Genomic DNA, 22,990 nt, shown 5'->3' with positions numbered 1-22,990 from the left:
TGAAAAAGTCTGTCCGTAATACCGGGTATCAATTCACGCAAAATCAAAGAATAAGAGACACAGGTATCATATTTTGATAACTTTGTTGGCCGTGATGTCACTTGTGGTTGCAGATTACGCACCGGCTCAAACATTTGGCAGGGAGTCAAGCACTCGAGCACTACTCCGATCGAACTGAGCCAAACTGCCTGTAGGTAATATTACAGTTTTCCCTGCCAACAAAGCAAGTATGCCTGAGAAAAAAAATGCTCGAATGTACAGTAAGGCCCTGCTTCTAAAATGTGCTAGCTTGTTGCTAATTTACATTGACTTTGCCATACACACGCTACTGATTAGAATAAGCGATTTCACATGGCCATTTCAACACCTCCAAATTTGAAAACTACAACTGACATGCATGTTACAATTAAACAGCAGGTGAGTAATAAATACAATACTTAAGCTACAGACACTTTTTAGGTCGCAACAAAATATAAATTCAGCTTAATGACAAATATATATATATACCTGTATATATATATATATTTATTTACTTATATACATTAACATACATATATAAATATATACAGTATATACACATACATATATGCATATATACGTACATATATAAGTATATTTATATACACATGTATCATCATCGGCGGTCACTCGAAACGAGTATGACCGTCCTCCGTAGGGTCGTCTATTTGTGGATCCGTAGATGGCTGTGTAGGCCAATCCGTGATCCACATATTTTGGTGCAATGTGGGCAGGGGAAAATGGGAGTGGTTGATGGGGGGGGAGCCTTCTTCTGTCTTTCCTTGCGGTGTTGTCGCTTTGTGTCTGCGATACGGCGGAGTTCCATCTCATAGAGTGCTGCACCTTCTTGTACGGATTTCTTCCAGCGAGGCCTGTCCAGTGCTATTTCCTCCCAGTTGTTCATGGGGATGTGGAAATGCTTTAAGCTGGTCTTGATGTTATCCTTGAAACGTTTCTTTTGCCCACCAGGGGCACGCTGACCTTCCTTCAACTGGGAGTAAAGGACCTGTTTGGGAAGACGTGTGTTGGACATGCGGATGACGTGACCTGTCCAGCGGAGTTGGTGCTGCATAATTGTGGTGGTGATGCTGGGCATGTTGGCTTCCTCCAAGACGCTGATGTTGGTGCGTCTGTCCTCCCAACTGATCCTCAAAATCCTCCGTAGGGATCGCTGGTGATGTTGTTCCAGGGCTCTCAGGTGCCTACTGTAAGTAGTCCATGACTCTGCCCCATACAGCAGGGTGGGGATGACAACAGCTCTGTAGACCAGGAGCTTTGTTTGAGCCCTTAGATCCCGGTCCTCAAAGACTCTCCTCCTGAGTCTGGCATAGGCTCCACTGGCACAGCTCAGGCGATGGTTGACCTCTGAGTCAATGTCCGCTTTGGAGGAGAGGATGCTGCCGAGGTATGGGAAGTGGTCAACGTTTTCAAGGGGGGTGTTGTCCACGTTTATGGCGGGCTGATTAGTTGGCTGGTTGGGTGGAGGTTGATGTAGGACCTGGGTCTTCTTGATGTTGAGGGCAAGGCCCAGGGCTCTGTATGCCTTAGCAAATAATAATAATAATAATAATAATAATAATGGATTAGATTTATATAGCGCTTTTCTAGACACTCAAAGCGCTTCACAGAGAAGTGAGAACCCATCATTCATTTTTACAAAGGCATTCAAGATACCCTGAAGTTCTTCTGCTGAGTGTGCTGCGATGGCGTTGTCGTCCGCGTACTGAAGCTCCATGATAGTGGTGTTTCTAACTTTGCTCTTGGCTTTGAACCTGTTAAGGTTAAAGAGCCTGCCATCGGTTCTATACAGGATGGGGATCCCCTGTGGCAACTCTTTGCCAATGAGGTGCAGTATAGCACCAATAAAGATGGCAAACAGGGTGGGAGCTATGATACACCCTTGCTTGACACCCGTCTCCACAGTGAAAGGCTCAGACTCGGAGCCGCTGTTGCTGAGCACTGTGGCTGCCATGCCATCATGTAGAAGCCTCACTATTCTGATAAATTTATCGTGGCAGCCGCACCTCGACAGCACACTCCACAGAGCCTGACGGTCTACCGTGTCAAAGGCCTTTGTCAGGTCTATGAAGGCCATGTACAAAGGCTGTCTTTGTTCACGACATTTTTCCTGGAGTTGGCGGGCTGTAAAAATCATGTCGGCTGTGCCTCTAGCTGGGCGAAAGCCACACTGTGATTCTGGGAGTGCTTCCTCAGATAGTGGTAGCAATCGATTTGCAAGGACACGAGCTAAGATTTTGCCAGTTGTTGACAGGAGTGAGATGCCCCTGTAGTTTCCACAGTCAGCCTTGTCCCCCTTCTTGAATATGGTCACAATAAGAGCGTTCCTGAGCTCTGAGGGGAGTTCTTCTTTTTCCCAGACCTTGAGAAGTAGGGTGTGGATTTGATACAGGAGCTCTCTTCCACCTTCCTTTAGGATCTCCGCTGGGATCCCATCTGGTCCGGCAGCCTTGTTGTTCCTTAGACTCCTGATGGCATCTTGAACCTCTGTTATGGTGGGGGGTTCCCCCATATCTTCCCTGATGGGACTCTGGGGGATGTGGTTGGTGATGTCTGGTTCAGCTGTGCTGTCACGATTGAGGAGTTCCTGAAAGTGCTCCTTCCATCGGGCATTAATGGACTCATTGTCCTTTAGCAGCTGCTGCCCATCCTTTGAGCGCAGGGGGTTTAGGCCGCGGTAAGTTGGCCCATAGACAGCCTTGGTAGCACTAAAAAAGCCTCTGGTGTCCCCTGAGTCTGCTAGTCTCTGGATCTCCAGAGCCCTTTCAGTCCACCAGGAGTTCTTAAGCTCCCTTACCCGGCTCTGAACATCTGCCTTGGCTCTCGAGTGAGCTATTCTTTTGGCTTTACAGGTCACATCATTCTGCCAGGTGTGAAAGGCACTCCGTTTTTTGGAGATGAGCTGTTCTATCTCTGTGTCGTTCTCATCAAACCAGTCCTGGTGTTTTCTGGACTTGTACCCAAGGGTGGTTTTACAGGTAACGAGGATGGTTGATTTGAGCAGGTTCCAGTGTTCTTCGATGTTATCAGGGTATTCCTGCTGGAGGCTTTCCTCAAGGGATGTCTGAAGTTGCTGCTGGGTGGCAGTTTCATTCAGGCCTTCGAGGTTCAGCCTTGGCCGGATCTGCTTCTTTTGAACCCTCCTTTTCCTCTTAAGTCTGATGGACATTGTGGAGCGAATGAGGCGGTGATCTGTCCAACAGGCATCTGTGTCCAACATGGCCCTTGTGATGTTCACATCACAACGGTCCCTGGCTCGCACAATGACATAGTCAATGAGATGCCATTGTTTGGATCGAGGATGCCTCCAAGATGCCTTCAGTTTGTTTTTCTGGCGGAAGAGAGTGTTGGTAATTGTGAGGTTGTGCTGTGAACATTTGCTGAGAAGCAGGATTCCATTGGAGTTGATGTTCCCGATGCCTTCCTTCCCTACAGTGCCCTTCCAGAGGTGTTGGTCCCGGCCGACCCTGGCATTAAAGTCACCTAGGAGAATAATCTTATCCTCCTTTGGGATCCTAGACAGTGTCTCATCTAAGCAGGCGTAGAAGGTCTCTTTTACTTCGTCTTCAGAGTCTAAAGTAGGGGCATAGGCGCTGATAACTGTTGCCATCTGGTTGTTGGTGAGCACCAGACGGACAGTCATGAGACGTTCACTAATCCCCACGGGAAGTTCAGAGAGGTGACTAACAAGCTGGTTTCTGATGGCAAATCCAACCCCATGGATTCTGGGCTCATCAGAGGCTTTTCCTTTCCAGAAGAAAGTGTAGCCACCCTTTTCCTCCTTCAGTTGTCCTTCGTCTGCACGTCGGGTTTCGGAAAGTGCAGCTATGTCTATCCGGCATCTCTGCAGTTCCCTGGCAATGATCGCAGTTCTCCTCTCTGGTCTGTCGCTGGCCGTATTATCCATCATTGTGCGTACATTCCACGCTCCAAAATTCATATTTCGTGTTTTTCGACCGCATATGGTGATCCCTCTGGATGCGGTAGTCCAGTCGGGAGGTTAGAGGCAGGCTATTTTTAGGGCACCTTTTCTAGCCCCTTCCCCAGGTGGGGTGAGCAGAGTGGATCCTAAAGAGGACTGCTCAGTCGTGAGTGTAGCTGCCGAAGGGCTCTTTCTGCCTCATTCCAAGAGCCCAGCGACTGAATCTTGCACCCACCGCCTTATGTGCCAGTTTTTGACTGGAGGCTTCCAGATCTCACAATCCTACCCCCGTCGCCATTCGCTGGTCGCCATAGGACTTAATCCGGGATGTTAGGGTGGATTCCCTGTATGGAGGACGCCTGTGCGTGGAATCTTTTAATGTGGGGAGACTGGTGCACGGTCAGCCACCACACAGTCCTTGGCATTGAGCGGGCCAGGGTCCAGTGGCATGGAGACCAAGACGACTGGGGACCCGTCTTTGCTGCAGCCTTCATCCGCCTTCCCAGCCGTTGTGGTGCATTCCGCTGCCGCCATCTTCCGCCTGGTCCACCGTTGAGGCGGTTTTCACTATTCGCCCATAGCTGGGGTTATTTACCCATAGCTGGGACAGGGGTTGACTGGGCACCAGGGCATGTCCACACACCGGTGGGCCTGCATGCCCCGTCTCTGGGGCCCCCTGCTGCTCCGAGATCCCGTACAACTTAGCCTGGAACCGCGAGGTTCCAGTTACCGTGTGTGGCCACGAGGAGGCATGTACGAGTCTTGACAATGGAGAGGCTATGTACCGGCTGAGGAGGCTTATGCACTCGGCTCCTCTTTTCGCCCTCTGAGACAGAGGGCTAGCCGGCGGCACTAGCTGAAAGCAATGAGTATCAGGCAGAAGCAGCATGCAGCATAGCAAGCAAAAGCGGCATGCAGCATGCACTAACTACAGGTACTACTACTCCAAGGCTACTGCACTAGACGCATCACATCGCCCTGTGCGATGTTTTCTGCACACACACACTGTGTATGTATATGTATACATATACATACACAGATATCACACATATATAGAAATACACGCACACACACGCACATTCACACACACACACACAGTATATATATATATTATTTTGTATTTTTTTTAATCTGTCCTTTCCAGCCAAGCAAATCATATTGTTGATGTAGATACCCATATCTGCTGTACAGATAATTAAGCAAGAAAATGTATCAGAGCTGTTTTTCAAGTACACCGGCAGTTATTCCACAATACTCCAAAGCCAAACTGGACATAAAAAACTTTTTTTTTTTTTGTATTTGCTCGGGCGGCATGGGTTGGTTGTTAGAGCAGCCGTGCCAGCAACAATCAATTCGATTCTTGGGGTAACAAGTCGATTTAAAATGATTCTCGATATACATATTTATTTATATATATATATATATATATTTTTTTTTTTTTTCTTCTTTTCATTCATTTATTTATTTCAGGCAATGACATACAAAAAACTATAAAGTTGACAACACATAATATAAATTAATATAGTGCAAAAGGTAATGTACAGTATGTAATGCATGATTGTCCAGTTTTGCCTGAAAGGGAGTGGGAAGAAAATAATTTATTTAATCCCACCCCCAGTTCTCCATCCAGTGATTATTCCATTGAGTTTCACTGTTACTTTGTTTAAGGATTATAATTCAAATGTTGTATCATAGTGGCATTACCACAGGTAACAATAATTATTACACTGTAACAATAATTTGTATCAACAATGTAGGAAGAATGAATATACCAACAATGGTAATAGACAAAATACCAACAATGGTAATAGAGTAGATATAATATATATATATATATATATATATATATATATATATATATATATATATATATATATATATATATATATATATATATATATATATAATACGTTATATTATATACACACACACACACACACACACACACACACACACACACACACACACACACACACACACACACACACACACACACACACACACACACACACACACACACACACACACACCTATTTATACACACTATATTGCCAAAAGTATTAGGCCACCTGCCTTGACTCACATATGAACTTGAAGTGCCATCCCATTCCTAACTCATAAGGTTCAATATGATGTCGGTCCACCTTTTGCAGCTATTACAGCTTCAACTCTTCTGGGAAGGCTGTCCACAAGGTTGCGGAGTGTGTTTATAGGAATTTTCGACCATTCTTCCAAAAGTGCATTGGTGAGGTCACATACTGATGTTGGTCGAGAAGGCCTGGCTCTCAGTCTCCGTTCTAATTCATCCCAAAGGTGTTCTATCAGGTTCAGGTCAGGACTCTGTGCAGTCCAGTCAAGTTCATCCACACCAGACTCTGTCATCAATGTCTTTATGGACCTTGCTTTGTGCACTGGTGCACAGTTCTGTTGGAAGAGGAAGGGGCCCGCTCCAAACTGTTCCCACAAGGTTGGGAGGATGGAATTGTCCAAAATGTTTTGGTATCCTGGAGCATTCAAAGTTCCTTTCAATGGAACTAAGGGGCCAAACCCAACTCCTGAAAAACAACCCCAAACCATAATTCCTCCTCCACCAAATTTCACACTCTGCACAATGCAGTCCGAAATGTACCGTTCCCCTGGCAACCTCCAAACCCAGACTCGTCCATCAGATTGCCAGATGGAAAAGTGTGATTCATCACTCCAGAGAAGGCGTCTCCACTGCTCTAGAGTCCAGTGGCGACGTGCTTCACACCACTGCATCCAACGCTTTGCATTGGACTTGGTGATGTATGACTTAGATGCAGCTGCTCGGGCATGGAAACCCATTCCATGAAGCTCTCTGCGTACTGTACGTGGGCTAATTGGAAGGTCACATGAAGTTTGGAGCTCTGTAGCAACTGACAAAGTCAGCGACCTCTTTGCACTATGCGCTTCAGCATCCGCTGACCCCTCTCTGTCAGTGTACGTGGCCTAGCACTTCGTGGCTGAGTTGCTGTTGTTCCCAAACTCTTCCATTTTCTCATAATAAAGCCGACAGTTGACTTTGGAATATTCATGACTGGATTTGTTGAACAGGTGGCATCCTATGACAGCTGGAAATCACTGAGCTCCTGAGAGCGGCCCATTCTTTCACAAATGTTTGTAGAAACAGTCTCCATGCCTAAGTGCTTGATTTTATACACCTGTGGCCGGGCCAAGTGATTAGAACACCTGATTCTGATCATTTGGATGGGTGGCCAAATACTTTTGGCAATATATACATACATATACATAGATAAATAGATATAGATATGATTTATATATTATATCAGATAGATAGATATTATATATCTTCAATTAAAAGAGATGTCGAAAGAGGAAGCAGACTAACTAGGAGCCTTTGTTTGTTTATGTACTACTAAAAGACAAGTTGTCTGGTATGTTCACTATTTTATTTAAGGACAAACTTGCAATAATAAACATATGTTTAATGTACCCTAAGATTTTTTGTTCAAATAAAGCCAATAATGCTATTTTTTGTGGTCCCCCTTCTTTATTTAGAAAAGTATCAAAATACATTTTGGTACCGGTACCAAAATTTTGTATTCTAGTATTTGTTTGAAAAGTGTATTTTTTGTGTTTCGTATATCTAATATATGAACTATATTATATATATAATAACAAAAATAACCTGCCAACCTCCGATTTTAGTACTTAGTATTCATGATAAGCAAATTGGTTTCTTCCTTGTTAGAAAAAAAAAACACATATAACCACTCAATCATTGACCTTAAATGCCAAATATAATTCAAAGAAATAAGGGATGTTTTTTTTCAGCTACCCCCTGTGCGTTTAGCTCTAGCTGTGGCCAGTAAAAGTTGGAAGCAAATATGGCGCCCTGTCGTCACATGAGTGCTTTTTGACCAATCATTTAGGAGGTGGTCTGAAACCAAGTTGGTCATACTCTCTTTATACCCGACTCTGCAATAGCCTATACACTACTGCCATCTAATGTTTCTTCTACCACCGCCATAGTGGGGAAAGGACTGTGGTGAAAATGTCGTCCCACAAGACCTTTGGGATCAAGCGCTTTCTGGCTAAGAAGCAGAAACAAAACCGGCCCATTCCTCAGTGGATCAGAATGAAGACTGGGAACAAGATCAGGTACAACTCCAAGAGGAGGTACTGGAGGAGGACTAAGCTTGGCCTGTAAACGCGACCTGGTCCATGGATCCAGCATCCATCCATTCCATCCCACCTGCTGGGCTTCACCTTTTATCGTGGAGGGGGACTCGGTGTCAATTGCAACTCAATGTAAAATCACTATATAATACTTGCAAATGTACTCAGAAGTGTAAGAAAACAACTGAACAGTACAATAAAATATTTTATGACTAAACAATTGACTTTTTTTTAACATCTGAACACACACAAAAGTTCCAAAAATGTTGTATTGTTGAGTACCTGTATCGATTCTGAGGTACCGGGAATTGGCACTGTATTGGTTCGAATGTGAAATGTACTGATCCCTAAATACAGCGCATGGAAATGATAGGATATAAGATTTAATTGGCTGACACTCACCCATAGCCTTGATGGCCCGAGTTCCTGCAGTGTGACCCAACTCGAGGGAATGCACAAACACCTCCGTCCTCCTCTCTCCGCCGGCTAACGTCAACTACAGAGGGATGATAGTGAACAGATTACCCTGAATGCATCCCAAATCGACTGAAAAACGTGTGTTTTGTTTCCAACCTCGGCTTGGTAGAGCTGGATCAGAGCCGGCCGTGTGGCGTAACGACAGTAGTACAGGACCAGGTCGGCGAGAATGGGTAGACGCTGCTGGTACGAACTGTCGTAAGACTCAGATTCGGTCTTTGAGGTTTGCTGCAGAAGCAAACGACAACTTAGTGACCGGACCTTAACTGGAGTTCCGTACTGGATCAGGCTGCTTAGAAGTTGACTCTACCTGACAGACCACATTGGCGGGTAAGTTCAGGAGGCTGAGAGTGTTTCTTTCGTACCAAGGATCCAACATCCCCAGGAGATGGGCGATATCATTGGTGCTGTCTTCTGTCCCAGCACGGCTGATATCCTGCAGGGACGAACAAAAACAATGAAAACTTAGGCCTACTATGCTACTGTATAGTCATGTTGGTCATTATAGTGGTATTTGGACAAAAAACTTTGAGAACAACAAGACTGAAAATGTTTTGTTTCCTCTCAGGGACTGCTTTTGTGTGTGCGCATGCGCTCACTGTACGCGTATACGAAACAAAATTGAGTGACAAGCCTGAATGCCAAACAAATTAATCGGACCGACGAGTGATTTTTAATCAACATAATTAGTAATTGTGAAAAAAATTTCTATATTTATGTTCTGTTCAGGCATTATTGGTAACATAAGCTAGTTGGTGGTGTTTTTTTGGTTTGAACAATGTAACTGTGGGCAAGTTGCGAACAGGTCCTTTAGCAGAGACAGAGCAGGAAAGGGCTAGGAACATGTTTGCTTTAAAATATCACGTAAAGCGCCTTGACGTTTTATAAGGTTTTTTTTTTTAGTGGTCCATCATGTCTCATGGGTCTGCAGCTGCATGTCCTCAGGTCTCAGGTATTAACTACATTAACAAAATAGAAATGTCTCATCTAAAAATGTCTTACATTACGATCATGCTTTGTCAAAGATGTTTTTGTAATGTAATCTGTGATATTCGCACCTAAATAAATGCTGATACATCAGTTGAGGAAAATGGGGGGATTTGTTCTTGTTTTTCTTTTATAACATGTTCCTCAGTTATGGAATGTTTAGCAGGCTAAATATTACAATTTATTAATAGAGAAGGTTAAGAGACATTGGCATGCAGAGATACAACGACCATTAACTTGTACAACATGTAATGTACAGAATATCCAAAGCATTTATTCAGGTAGATATATCACAGATTACATTACAAAACATCTTTGGCAATCAAACCATGATTTTGTGTTATTAATGCATGAAACTGCTATCTAAACATAGTGTAGCTCCTCCTCTGAATGCAAGGGCTCCTACAGCAGGAATACAAATTCTGTATGTTTAAAAAATACAAAATTTGGCAAGACACCAACACATTACACTGCATGTATTTTTTTTAACTGTCATTTCTATGTCCATTTTATGTTTAAAAAAGCATAATGTTTAAAACACATTTTATTAAAGCAAACTAATTGTCCAGTCATGGTATTAAAAATTTGAAAATGATCTGTCTAGGGCAGTGTTTTTCAACCTTTTTTGAGCCAAGGCACATTTTTTGCTTTGAAAAAATCCGGAGGCACACCACCAGCAGAAATCATTAAAAAATAAAGCTCAGTTGACGGTAAAAAGTAGTTGTCGCAATTGTTCGATATGATTTTAAACCAGGGGTCGGGAACCTTTTTGGCCGAGAGAGCCATGAAAGCTAAATATTTTTAAAATGTATTTCCGTGAGAGCCATATAAATTTTTTTAACACTGAATACAACTAAATGCGTGCATTTTTAAGTAAGACCAACATTTTTAGAGTATAATAAGTCTCAGAATAACATTGTTATTCTGAAGCTAACCATCCATCCATCCATTTTCTACCGCTTGTCCCGTTCAATAATAAGTAAAATACTTCTTACCATTAATGCGACTTCTTGAACAGGTGGGGTAGAAAACGGATGGATGGATTAAAATGCATGAGGATGTTTTATATTTTGAACGTTATTTTTAACTCTGTGATTACCAGCGGAATTATTCATTACTTATCGTGTTAAATAATGTCAGCTAAGATTTATCTGAGTGCCAGATGCAGTCATCAGAAGAGCCACATCTGATTCGAGAGCCATAGGTTTCCTACCCCTGCTTTAAACCATAACCAAGCATGCATCACTATAGCTCTTGTCTCAAAGTAGGTGTACTGTCACGACCTGTCACATCACGCCGTGACTTATTTTGACTTTTTTGGAGTTTTCCTGTGTGTAGTGTTTCAGTTCTTGTCTTGTGCTCCTATTTTGGTGTTTTTTTTCTCTTGTTTTGGTATTTTCCTGTAGCAGTTTCATGTCTTCCTTTGAGCGATATTTCCCGCATCTACTTTGTTTTAGCAATCAAACATTTTTCAGTTGTTTTTATCCTTCTTTATGGGGACATTGTTGATTGTCATGTACGGATGTACATTGTGGACGCCGTCTTTGCTCCGCAGTAAGTCTTTGCTGTCGTCCAGCATTCTGTTTTTGTTTACTTTGTAGACAGTTCAGTTTTCGTTTCGTTCTGCATAGCCTTCCCTAAGCTTCAATGCCTTTTCTTAGGAGCACTCACCTTTTGTTTATTTTTAGTTTAAGCATTAGACACCTTTTTACTTGCAGGCTGCCTCCCACTGTTTCCAACATCTACACAGCAATTAGCTACCGGCTGCCACCTACTGATATGGAAGAGTATTACACGGTTACTCTACCGAGCTCTAGACAGCACCGACACTCAACAACAACAAATCATTTGCAGACTATAATTACTGGTTTGCAAAAAATATTTTTTACCCAAATAGGTGCAACTAGATAATCTCCCACGGCACACCAGACTGTATCTCACGGCACAGTGGTTGAAAAACACTGGTCTAGGGTACACTTATTAATGATGAAAAATGATATCTGCGATTAATCCTGTAAGTCCGACCTGAGGACATGCAGCTGCATACAGGGTTATCATACATTTATTAAGGCAAGGTGTGTCAAAAAATTAATGTGTAGATAAATACATGTCCGTCGATTGGCCCTACGAGAAAACTGCCAATGGACAGTCCGCACCAGCTGGAGCCTATCCCAGCTGAGGTTAGTTGAGGGGTAAGATACAGTATGCACTGATTTAGTCTCTAATTAACTTAACATGGATGTTTTTGCATTGTGTGAGGAGAACAGCAGAGTTTAGAACCTTTTGGAACCCAACATGGTCACCATATATTCACAAGGTCCACACTTGTAGAAGTTGCCATTATCTCCTGAAAGGAGCCAAAATGGTCCGCACCTTGTTTGCATGATTACGTCTCTCGTAAAGGAGCACTTTATATGATTTATTGTGTGTCCTACTTACAGTTTTTCCTGCTGCCAAGTCCCTCTTGACGGGCACAAAGTAGAACTGAAGCTTGAAGGCTTTGCTGAGTCGTGGACACGCGCACTCCTTTTGTCTCAGGCTATTGTAGGCCCGCGCCACCTTGCCGGCGACGCGATCGGCGCCAAACACCACCACCCTCAGCGTCGTGCTGGTACTGTCCTCGTCGGTGCTCAAGATGGGCCTCCTCCTGAAGCACACCTGTCTGACGGTCTGACCCGAGAAGGGCTCGGGACTCCGCAGCTGCACGTGGTGGGGCAGCGAGTTGGAGCGAATCTCTCGCACCACCATGAAGTCTTTGGTCTCCGCGTTTCCTAAACTTTTGGCGCGGTACAACGACCTCTTGGGCTTCCGGAGGAGTCGGTACAAGTGCTGGCTGAGCCGGGCAGGAGACCTGGCGGACTTTGGCGAGCTGATGGAGTCGTCAGAGTCTTCGAAAAAGTCACTGTCCATGCCGGAGTTGAAGGAGGGAGCGTAAGACTCCGACGCTTGGGACAAGGTGTCGTGTCCCTCGTCGTCCTCCAAGTCCACCTCGTCCTCGTCCTCCTTTGTGGGCCCAATTGTGGTGATGGTGTCATCCTCGTCCTCCTTTGTGGGCCCGCTTGTGGTGATGGTCTCAGCCTCGTCCTCCAGAAGGGTATTCAGGACATCTAAGGGTATGAAAATGAAATCAGTTGCACAAGTAATCAACAAACAGACTGAGATGATTATTGCATAGGATTTATTAACAATTCCTTGTAATCTCATTTACATAACATTATTTGTATCAGTTTCTTTCCGATTAGAAAGCTATAAGAGAAGCTAGTACAAAACTCAAAACCAGTGAAGTTGGCACGTTGTGTAAAATGTAAATAAAAACAGAATACAAGGATTTGCAAATCCTTTTCAACCTATATTCAATTGAATAGACTGCAAAGACAAGATACTTAACGTTCGAACAGGTAAACTTTGTTATTTTTCGCAAATATTAGCTCATTTGGAATTTCATGCGTGCAACATGTTTCAAAAAAGCTGGCACAAGTGGCAAAAAAGACTGAGAATGTTGAGGAATGCTCATCAAACACTTATTTGGAACATCCCACAGGTGAACAGGCTAATTGGGAACAAGTGGGTGCCACGATTGGGTATAAAAGCAGCTTGCATGAAATGCTAAAAACAAAGCATTTTATTGGTTTCATGTTGACAACCATTACTTTTTATTTACCCATTTGTGTCTTGACATGGGAAATTAACTCAATCATTACCTCGGTCTAAAAGTTTTATGATGGCAAAAGTGGGATTCATATTTTTACTCTCTTGAGGTTTGAAAACCCAACACGTTCTGAGGCCCTGTCTACACTAAGCCGGATAACTCCTTAAACTAATAATTATTTAGCCTAAGCACCGTTTCAGCCACACTAAACTATCCTTTAAGGTTCCCCCCTCCTACGATATTTTTTTACACGGGTAAGTGCGCCGTGTATTTCTTGAATCTCCGGCTCTTAGCTTTGTATGGACTCATCGATCGTTTACAAACTGAGTTCGGAGAGGAAGTGACGTCAGAAAGACTGCGCCCCACACAGTAAGTGACGTCAGAAAGAACGCGCCACAGCCAGCTTCATAATAAAGCGGGTCGTAACTCGGCGCTAACCACTGGAAATATGAAGGCGAGTCATCCAGACATGCCCGTGTTTCTCCTTTCGTCTGTATAGACGCTTGTGGAAATCACACATGAACACCTTAAAGGCCTACTGAAACCCACTACTACTGACCACGCAGTCTGATAGTTTATATATCAATGATGAAATCTTAACATTGCAACACATGCCAATACGGCCGGGTTAACTTATAAAGTGCAATTTTAAATTTCCCGCGAAACTTCCGGTTGAAAATGTCTAGGTATGATGACGTATGCGCGTGACGTCAATCGTTGAAACTGAAGTATTCGGACACCATTGTATCCAATACAAAAAGCTTGGTTTTCATCGCAAAATTCCACAGTATTCTGGACATCTGTGTTGGTGAATCTTTTGCAATTTGTTTAATGAACAATGAAGACTGCAAAGAAGAAAGCTGTAGGTGGGATCGGTGTATTATCGGCTGGCTGCAGCAACACAACCAGGAGGACTTTGACTTGGATAGCAGACGCGCTATCCGACGCTAGCCGCCGACCGCATTGATGATCGGGTGAAGTCCTTTGTCGCGCTGTCGATCGCTGGAACGCAGGTGAGCACGGGTGTTGATGAGCAGATGAGGGCTGGCTGGCGTAGGTGGATAGCTAATGTTTTTAGCATAGCTCTGTGAGGTCCCGTTGCTAAGTTAGCTTCAATGGCGTCGTTAGCAACAGCATTGTTAAGCTTCGCCAGGCTGGAAAGCATTAACCGTGTAGTTACAGGTCCATGGTTTAATAGTATTGTTGATTTTCTGTCTATCCTTCCAGTCAGGGGTTTATTTATTTTGTTTCTATCTGCAGTTAAGCCCAATGCTATCACGTTAGCTCCGTAGCTTAAGTGCTACGCCGATGTATTGTCGTGGAGATAAAAGTCACTGTGAATGTCCATTTCGCGTTCTCGACTCTCATTTTCAAGAGGATATAGTATTCGAGGTGGTTTAAAATACAAATCTGTGATCCACAATAGAAAAAGGAGAGAGTGTGGAATCCAATGAGCCAGCTTGTACCTAAGTTACGGTCAGAGCGAAAAAAGATGCGTCCAGCACTGCACTATAGTCCTTCACTCTCACGTTCCTCATCCACGAATCTTTCATCCTGGCTCAAATTAATGGGGTAATCGTCGCTTTCTCGGTCCGAATCGCTCTCGCTGCTGGTGAAAACAATGGGGAAATGTGAGGAGCCTTTCAACCTGCGATGTCACGGGGGGACGGCGTGGCGAAGTTGGTAGAGTGGCCATGCCAGCAATCGGAGGGTTGCTGGTAACTGGGGTTCAATCCCCACCTTCTACCATCCTAGTCACGTCTGTTGTGTCCTTGGGCAAGACACTTCACCCTTGCTCCTGATGGCTGCTGGTTAGCGCCTTGCATGGCAGCTCCCGCCATCAGTGTGTGAATGTGTGTGTGAATGGGTGAATGTGGAAATAGTGTCAAAGCGCTTTGAGTACCTTGAAGGTAGAAAAGCGCTATACAAGTATAACCCATTTATCATTTATCATTTACTTCCGGTACAGGCAAGGCGTATTTTTATCAGCGAACAAAAGTTGCGAACTTTATCGTCGATGTTCTCTACTAAACCCTTTCAGCAAAAATATGGCAATATCGCGAAATGATCAAGTATGACACATAGAATGGATCTGCTATCCCCGTTTAAATAAAAAAAATTCATTTCAGTAGGCCTTTAAGAGAAGGTGATTGCAGCTATTTGGGATACAACACTTCTCAGACGGCAAGAGAACTTTCCAATGTCCGGGTCAGCTGTGATTCTACTTACCGAAAAACTTTGTCCATTTGCCGAAGTAGAGTCAACGAGAATTCGGGCTCCCGTGGATGTGATAAAAAAGGTAGCGTGTGCTTTGTATTAGTTGGCCGTCGAGGGAAGACTACGGAAAACATCGAATGCTTTTGGACTGGCAAAGCAGACTGTATCAGTTATTGTCCGCCATGTATGTCGCGGACTCAACGTCTAGGTCCAGAGTATATAAAGTCACCAAAAACAAATGGACAATGAAGGTGAAGGCAAAAGAGTGAGGAGTGTCCTGACCAGATATCTAGATCCCTAGTTTGATTGTTGTCAAATGTTCTTTTTCACATTGTTTACTTTCACTTTTCCATTGAAGATTTGATTAATTTATGATGGCTAAGGTGTGATTCACTACAATAGGGCCCTACAGCACACTGGATTCCAGTTAATTGAAATACCACAACACTGGATATTGTTCAGATAAGTTTAATTTAATTTAAGAACTTGCACACAACGCAACACTGGAGGTGAATATGACGTGCGCATTTTCCGCGCATGCGTACTAGGTCGCGTTGCGCCGGCGGACGGAGGGGGTCTTAAACGACCATTGTGTGTGTGTGGACTAGGATAAGGTTAGGTGGGGCCTGAGAATGTACTGTATTGATACAGGTATGCTTTTGCAAATACTCAGTTGAATGCTAAATACTTTACCAAAGTTGTCTTTTTCCCAGTGAAACATGAGACACTTGGCTGTAGGGATCGGTAGAGTCTGGAGCATTCCTGAAGGTCAACATGGATAGAATCAGCAACATTGGCTATTTCTCAAATCTATTTTAGTATAATGCAAAATGTTGGTGCACTTTCTATGAAGAAGTCATTTTTACCATCGGAATGTCTTCTGTTGGAAGAAGAGATGCTTAGTCTTTCCCTCAGTGCTTCCAGTTCTTGCATCATGTGACTGCGGCCCTGCAGAGGATCACTCATGGCTGCAGCTGCCTCAGAGACACCACTGACCACAGAGAAGATCTCCTCCAGTTCGTCCACACTTTTTCCCTGCACAGGTAATTCATATAAAGTTAAATGAACATGTAATTATAGACAATCTATAGTCAAAGCATTTTTTACAAAATAAAGTAGGACATTTTGCAATTAGACAGGATTTTAACAGGTTTTTTTTCTGTGAAATTACAACCTATACCAGTGGTCCCCAACCTTTTTGTAGCTGGGGATTTTTTTAATTTAATTTATTATTTTTTTTCCATAAATAAATACAATAATGTGTGCTTACGGACTGTATCCCTGCAGACTGTATTGATCTATATTGATATATAATGTATATATTGTGTTTTTTATGTTGATTTAATTTTAAAAAATAATAAATTTCTTGCGCGGCCCGGTACCAATCGGTCCGGTGGTTGGGGACCACTGACCTATAAAACTGGCTTTAAGGACTTTTCCTGCACATCTTCGACCATGCGATCCAACGCCAACATACCTGCAGGGCCGCATGGATGCTGCAGACTGGGTACTTGGTGCCAAGCGCCGACTGGAAGGCGTGTTTGATCAGAGTGATGAAGGTTTCTCTCTCGGAGTGCTGACTGCAACAGAGCTGCTCGGCCACCGAGAGGAAGTCCGGCGGTAACTCGCTCGAGTTCATCAGCAGCACCGTCCTGCAAAGACGGCGTGGGTAGAAGTGAATAGACAGCACCCATTCAGTATAACTAAGGGGCTTCTTTATTTCTAAGGAGTCGAGTGTATACATGTGAGTAACAGGATCACATGGACGTACATGGTCTTGGTGGACTCATCAGTCGTGTTCAAGTCCTGTTCTTCTCTCACCATTCTCTGAAAGGAAATGCCTTTGAGGAGATATAAAAAAAAAACCAACTAATCATATGATATATTCAACGTGACTGCTGTCTTCATCAAAGGCAACAAAAACTATTAGCACAACTCAAGTCAGAGGAATTGCAGTAAAAACATCAGAATAGAATGAAGAGCCGCAGCACGAATGCTGAGTGCAGGCCTAAGAAAGACCAAAGACTAGCACGTTAATACATCAAAATAGCCCTAAAATCCATCCATCCATCCATCCATTTTTTACCGCTTGTCCCTTTTGAGGTGGCGGGGGGTGCCGGAGCCTATCTCAGCTGCATTCGGGCGGTAGGCGGGGTACACCCTGGACAAGTTGCCACCTCATCACAGGGCCAACACAGATAGATAGACAACATTCACACTCACATTTATAAATATATAAAAACAAAATCATTGTTTTCCATGCATTTTCAGCCATGGCTTTTTGAAAAAAAAAAGTGTCTACTCATGATAGACCTGCTTACTGAATTATAAGTTGTTGAGTTAAACCAGGGGTGTCCAAAGTTTTTCCACTGAGGGCCGTAAATTGAAAAATTAAAGCATGCGGGGGGCCATTTTTATATTTTTAGTTTTCAAACCATAACAAAATATATGGATTTTTTTTTTATCTTTAGGGCTCCCGGGGACCATAAAGGGTCTCAGTCATTAAAATGTTGAAAATAAGTCAAATTATAATTTTTTAAAAATTATTTAACGCTTACAGTACATCTCTATATCAACTTCAGGTTGATATGAAGTAAAAAAAAATGGTTTTATGCCTTTTTTGTCAAAGACAACTTTGTTTTTTACAGTGAAACTGAAATATGCAGTATTTAGTAATTACAACCATAAAAGATCAATAATGCAGGACACTATTGATTTTAATTCACTATTATTTTTTGAGTAATCACAGTGTAGAGATAAATACAGTCCCACTTAATATCTTTGGGATCCAAAAGGTGCCCCACTCATAAAGTGATACATTTTTATTAGTTTTTTTTTTTTTAAACTTTCAACACTTAAGTTACGAGATCAACTTCAGATATATCTGTTGATTTTGCGTTTAAACTATTATTTTGTTTGTTTTATGGTCTTTTGTCAAATACAACTTTGATGTTTTTATATGGCAACCACACAATATATGCAATATTTGTTCCACATAAAACATTTTAAAGTAAAGTTTTTGAAGTAATTGGAGCCTTGAAAATAATTACCGGTAATTAAAACATTGATTTTTTTGTAATTATTTTTTGAGCAATGGCAAAAAAAACAAAAAAAACAGCCTGCATGACAGCTTTGTGTCAACATTGCAACTTTTTCTCGTTAGATTTCACCTCATTCCACTTTTTTAAATGTTTTTTTTAATTTTTGCAATAGCATTTCCAGAATGTGTGGCGGGCCGGTAAGCAATTAGCTGCAGGCCGCAAATGGCCCCCGGGCCGCACTTTGGACACCCCTGAGTTAAACCATCCTCAGGGACTGTTAACTGTGAACAATGCGATTACTCGCGATAAATAGTCTAATTGTTTGATGACAGCCCTAATTTTACATAATTAATATGATTATTGGAACCACACAACTGCTTTTATTAGCAACGTGTTGCAACTTTGCAAACATGGCAGACATACTGCATTGAAAACATAACATTTTCACACACATTTGCCACAGTGTTTTGATTTTTTTTTTAAATGGAAATTCATAGCGTTAGAGCAGTGTTTTTCAAACTTTTTTGAGCCGGGGCACATTTTTTGCGTTGAAAAAATCCGGAGGCACACCACCAGCAGAAATCATTAAAAAACAAAACTCAGTTGACAGTAAAAAGTCGTTGTCGCAATTGTTGGATATGACTTTAAACCATAACCAACCATGCATCACTTTAGCTCTTGTCTCAAAGTAGGTGTACTGTCACCACCTGTCACATTACACTGTGACGTATTTTGAGTTTTTTGCTGTTTTCCTGTGTGTAGTGTTTTAGTTCTTGTTTGCGCTCCTATTTTGGTGGCTTTTTCTCTTTTTTTGGTATTTTCCTGTAGCAGTTTCATGTCTTCCTTTCAACGATATTTCCCGCATCTACTTTCTTTTAGCAATCAAGAATATTTCAGTTGTTTTTCTTTTTCTTTGTGGGAACATTGTTGATTGTCATGTCATGTTCGGATGTACATTGTGGACGCCGTCTTTGCTCCACAGTAAGTCTTTGCTGTCGTCCAGCATTCTGTTTTTGTTTACTTTGTAGCTAGTTCAGTTTCTAGTTCCGTTCCTTAAGCTTCAATGCCTTTTCTTAGGGGCACTCAACTTTTGTTTATTTTTGGTTTTAGCATTACCGGTAGATACCTTTTCATCTGCATACTGCCTCCCATTGTCGTCTGCATTTTGGGATCACGACATACCATGTTCCGACATCTACAAAGCAATTAGCTACCACATACTGATATGGAAGAGTATTACGAGCTCTAGACAGCACCGACACTCAACAACGGCACATTATTTGCAGACTATAATTACTGGTTTGCAAAAAATATTTTTACCCCAAATAGGTGAAATTAAATAATCTCCCACGGCACACCAGACTGTATCTCACGGCACACTAGTGGTTGAAAAACACTCCGTTAGAGTGACCACTTTACCGGCAACATCTCAAAACATCTAGAAGCAAACATGATCATTTGTCTACTGATTACAGTGCATTAAAACAACAAAAACAAATCAAATGCGCTGTAAGTGTTGGAAGTACAGTCCATACCTGGAGCCTTGATCTCCTGCTGTAGTGTGGAGAGGAGGTTTCGACATACACTGCAGTAAGGCTCAGGCCAGGTGAGGAAGCGGTGGAACACCTCCATGGCTTTCTGCAGAAGCTCCATGTCTGGAGGACAGTACGGCGTCTGAAAGCAATTATACCAAGGTGGGATTTGGATCGGACCTTGTAGGCCGGGTTGGACATGATAACTGAATGCACTTGCACTTTGCCTGCCGTCTCTGCAATAAGTATGTTGCAAATTGATTGCATCCAGATATTGAAGATTCTACCAGTAATACATATTTTTCCAAATTAATATTTTTGCCAGGCAGAAATCTTAAGACCTTTTCTATCCCTACTGCCCATTTAAAGGCACACCTCTCACTGTTTTTCTCATAATGCCATTTCCTGGGCAACTTTTAAAATAATAGCAAAAATCATCTGAATGATATAAAGCAGTGGTGCCAAAGTCCTTTTCATGAAGGGCCACACCACCATTACTGTTGCCCTCAAAGGGCCGCTTGTAACAGTGAGTAATAACTGAATATGAATATATAAGGATTCGCCTTGGACACAATGTCCAAAGCATTTGATTATTACATATTTTTTGCATTCACTGTAAAAAAAAAACGGTATATTTTACGTTAAAAATAAACTGGCTGCTCAGTTACCAGAATTTTACTGTAAAAGATTGTTCTTACAGCATATTAATGTAAATAGTAAAACAGTACTACTGTTTTTTACTGTACAAATTACGGTTCTTGTTTTTACGGTGTATTACCATAAGTGGAAAAAACTGTTTAACGTAAAATGTATTGGCATTTTTACACTGTATAATTTGATGGATAACTTGAGTACAATTTGATGGATAACTTCAGTCAAGCAGATATTTACCTACTGTATTTATTTTTATTTCAACAAATAATTTTTTGGAATGGATGATAATATAATATTTGTTGCATTATAGAAGGGTGTTAAACTCATTTTGATCGAGGGCCACATCGCAGTTATGGCTGCCCTCGTTGGGTCGCTTGTAACAGTGTATAATACATGAATAGAAATAGCATGATATTAGTACACAATTGCCTATGCGTTTGATCATTATATATTTTTGTAAATGCTCCGTAAAAAACAAATCTGTAGACTGGCATCTCAGTCTGCAAAATTTTAACGTGAACTTTACAATGTTTTTTTTTAGTTTTTTTTTTTACAGTATATACACTAATTTATTTTTTTTTACTGGAAAATCCATGTTTGGGGTTTTTTTCACTGTACCGCTATTTTTTGTACGGTAAAATTCTGGCAATTGAGTTTTTTTTAACCATAAAATCTGCTGGTAGTTTTAAAATGTGTAATTCAATTAATAACTCGCTTCGAAATCATAAGTCAATCAGATATTTATTTGGATCTCGACAAAAACAGTTTGTAATATAAGATAATATATTTGTTATGAAACTAATAGTTCATTATCATTACAGATTATTACTACTTTCCAACCTAAATTCATACAAATGCAACTCGCATCACATTATTAACACAAACAAAGTTATTATTATGGATTTGAGCATGTATTTTTATTTTAAGAAAAAAAATGCAACTTATAATACAGTAAAATATCTGTTACATTTTTAGATACTATTGAGTAAAATATATGCAATTGCATGCAGTATCTGTATTTTTTTTCGGTCAAGATGAAAAGAACGACTACTTTTAGTAAGAAGGGATACAGTTCTTTACTGACGCATATCATTTCCAGGCTTTCGCGGGCCATATAAAATTATGTGGCAGGCCAGATCTGGCCCCCAGGCCTTGTGTTGGACACAGGTGCATTATTAGATAGTATTACAGTTTAAAAAATATATATATTTGTTGAATTATTAAATATATATATATTTTTAAATCTCAATGTAAAGAACGAATACAAGTTTGACACCTGTGATATAATGCTGTGTGTAAGATTTGTACCTGCAGCAGCGTGGAAGTGAACATGATGGCAAGTGGCGCGACCAGCTCATACTGGCACCTCTCCTGCACCTGTGCACATTGACCATCAATATTCATCCATTCACCTGTCCGTGTGTTTTAGTGTGTGTGTGTGTGTGTTTCCTTTCACCTCTTTGGTCTTTCTCAAAATCTGCTGCAGGAGGATGATGAAGTTCTCCGGGTCCCTCTTGACCAGCTCTTCCAGGCTCCAGCGGTTCATCGACTGACCCGTGGAGCACATCAGCACTAGAAAAAAAAAAAAAACACGCATGGAATTGCGTGACAAAGTAAAATGTCAATTATTGAATGACAGGGCGCTTAATGAGACATTTTAACACAAACATTGTCTTAGCCCAGGGGTCAGCAACCCAAAACGTTGAAAGAGCCATATTGGACCAAAAATACAAAAAATAAATCTGTCTGGAGCTGCAAAAAATTCAAAGCCGCATATAAGTGTTATAAAGAAGGCAACACATGACGTAAGGGTCTATATCAGGCATGTCCAAAGTGCGGCCCGAGGGCCATTTGTGGCCCACAGCTAATTTGGTAATGGCCCCCGGCACATTCTGCAAATACAATAAAAATGTAAAACATGAAAAAGTGTAATAAAAGAGTAAACAGGTGAAATGTAACAAGAAAAAGTGGCAATGTTGACACTAATAACACAAAGCTGCCATGCGGACTGTTATTGACCTATTGAAGGCTCCAATTACTTCACTGGAATAATTCCACTTTGAAATATTTTTTTGGGAAAATATTGCATATATTTTGTGCGAAACAAAGTTTCTTTCACAAAAAGGGCAACAAACAAACAAACAAACAAAAAATGAAAAAGTTATAAAATCTTATAATCAACAGATCTACAAACTTAAGCGTTAACAGTAAAAAAAATAGAAATTTGGCTTATTTTCAACACTTATTCTTTTTATTTTTTTATTGTTATGAATTATTGACCTATTTAAGGTTCCAATTACTATCAAATATTCCA

At 41.7% G+C, this 22,990-nt stretch overlaps 2 protein-coding genes across 6 annotated transcripts in view; one reads left to right on the top strand and one right to left on the bottom strand.

Moving 5' to 3' along the window:
* pik3r5 (phosphoinositide-3-kinase, regulatory subunit 5) overlaps positions 1-22,990 on the bottom strand; it is a 74,762-nt gene that overhangs the window by 5,080 nt on the left and 46,692 nt on the right. For 4 of the 5 annotated variants that reach the window (XM_062027006.1, XM_062027005.1, XM_062027007.1 and 1 more), the window contains 11 exons: positions 22,133-22,248; positions 21,985-22,053; positions 20,026-20,164; positions 17,221-17,290; positions 16,927-17,101; positions 16,316-16,484; positions 16,143-16,211; positions 12,023-12,690; positions 8,907-9,032; positions 8,693-8,824; positions 8,522-8,615 (listed from right to left, as the gene is read on the bottom strand). In XM_062027006.1, the coding sequence (XP_061882990.1) occupies positions 8,522-8,615; positions 8,693-8,824; positions 8,907-9,032; positions 12,023-12,690; positions 16,143-16,211; positions 16,316-16,484; positions 16,927-17,101; positions 17,221-17,290; positions 20,026-20,164; positions 21,985-22,053; positions 22,133-22,248 (1,827 nt within the window). Of the gene's footprint in view, positions 1-8,521; positions 8,616-8,692; positions 8,825-8,906; positions 9,033-12,022; positions 12,691-16,142; positions 16,212-16,315; positions 16,485-16,926; positions 17,102-17,220; positions 17,291-20,025; positions 20,165-21,984; positions 22,054-22,132; positions 22,250-22,990 lie in introns of those variants that run through there. The other variant, XM_062027009.1, reaches the window with a different exon arrangement.
* Positions 7,960-8,232, top strand: LOC133633577 (large ribosomal subunit protein eL39-like). The gene has a single exon (XM_062026151.1). The coding sequence runs from the start codon at positions 7,995-7,997 to the stop codon at positions 8,148-8,150; it is 156 nt and encodes a 51-aa protein (XP_061882135.1). The 5' UTR covers positions 7,960-7,994; the 3' UTR covers positions 8,151-8,232.

The sequence above is a fragment of the Entelurus aequoreus genome, linkage group LG18 (assembly GCF_033978785.1).
Source record: "Entelurus aequoreus isolate RoL-2023_Sb linkage group LG18, RoL_Eaeq_v1.1, whole genome shotgun sequence".
NCBI lineage: Eukaryota > Metazoa > Chordata > Actinopteri > Syngnathiformes > Syngnathidae > Entelurus > Entelurus aequoreus.
The sequence above is the reverse complement of the archived record's forward strand: the minus strand, read 5'-3'. Positions and strand labels throughout refer to the sequence as shown.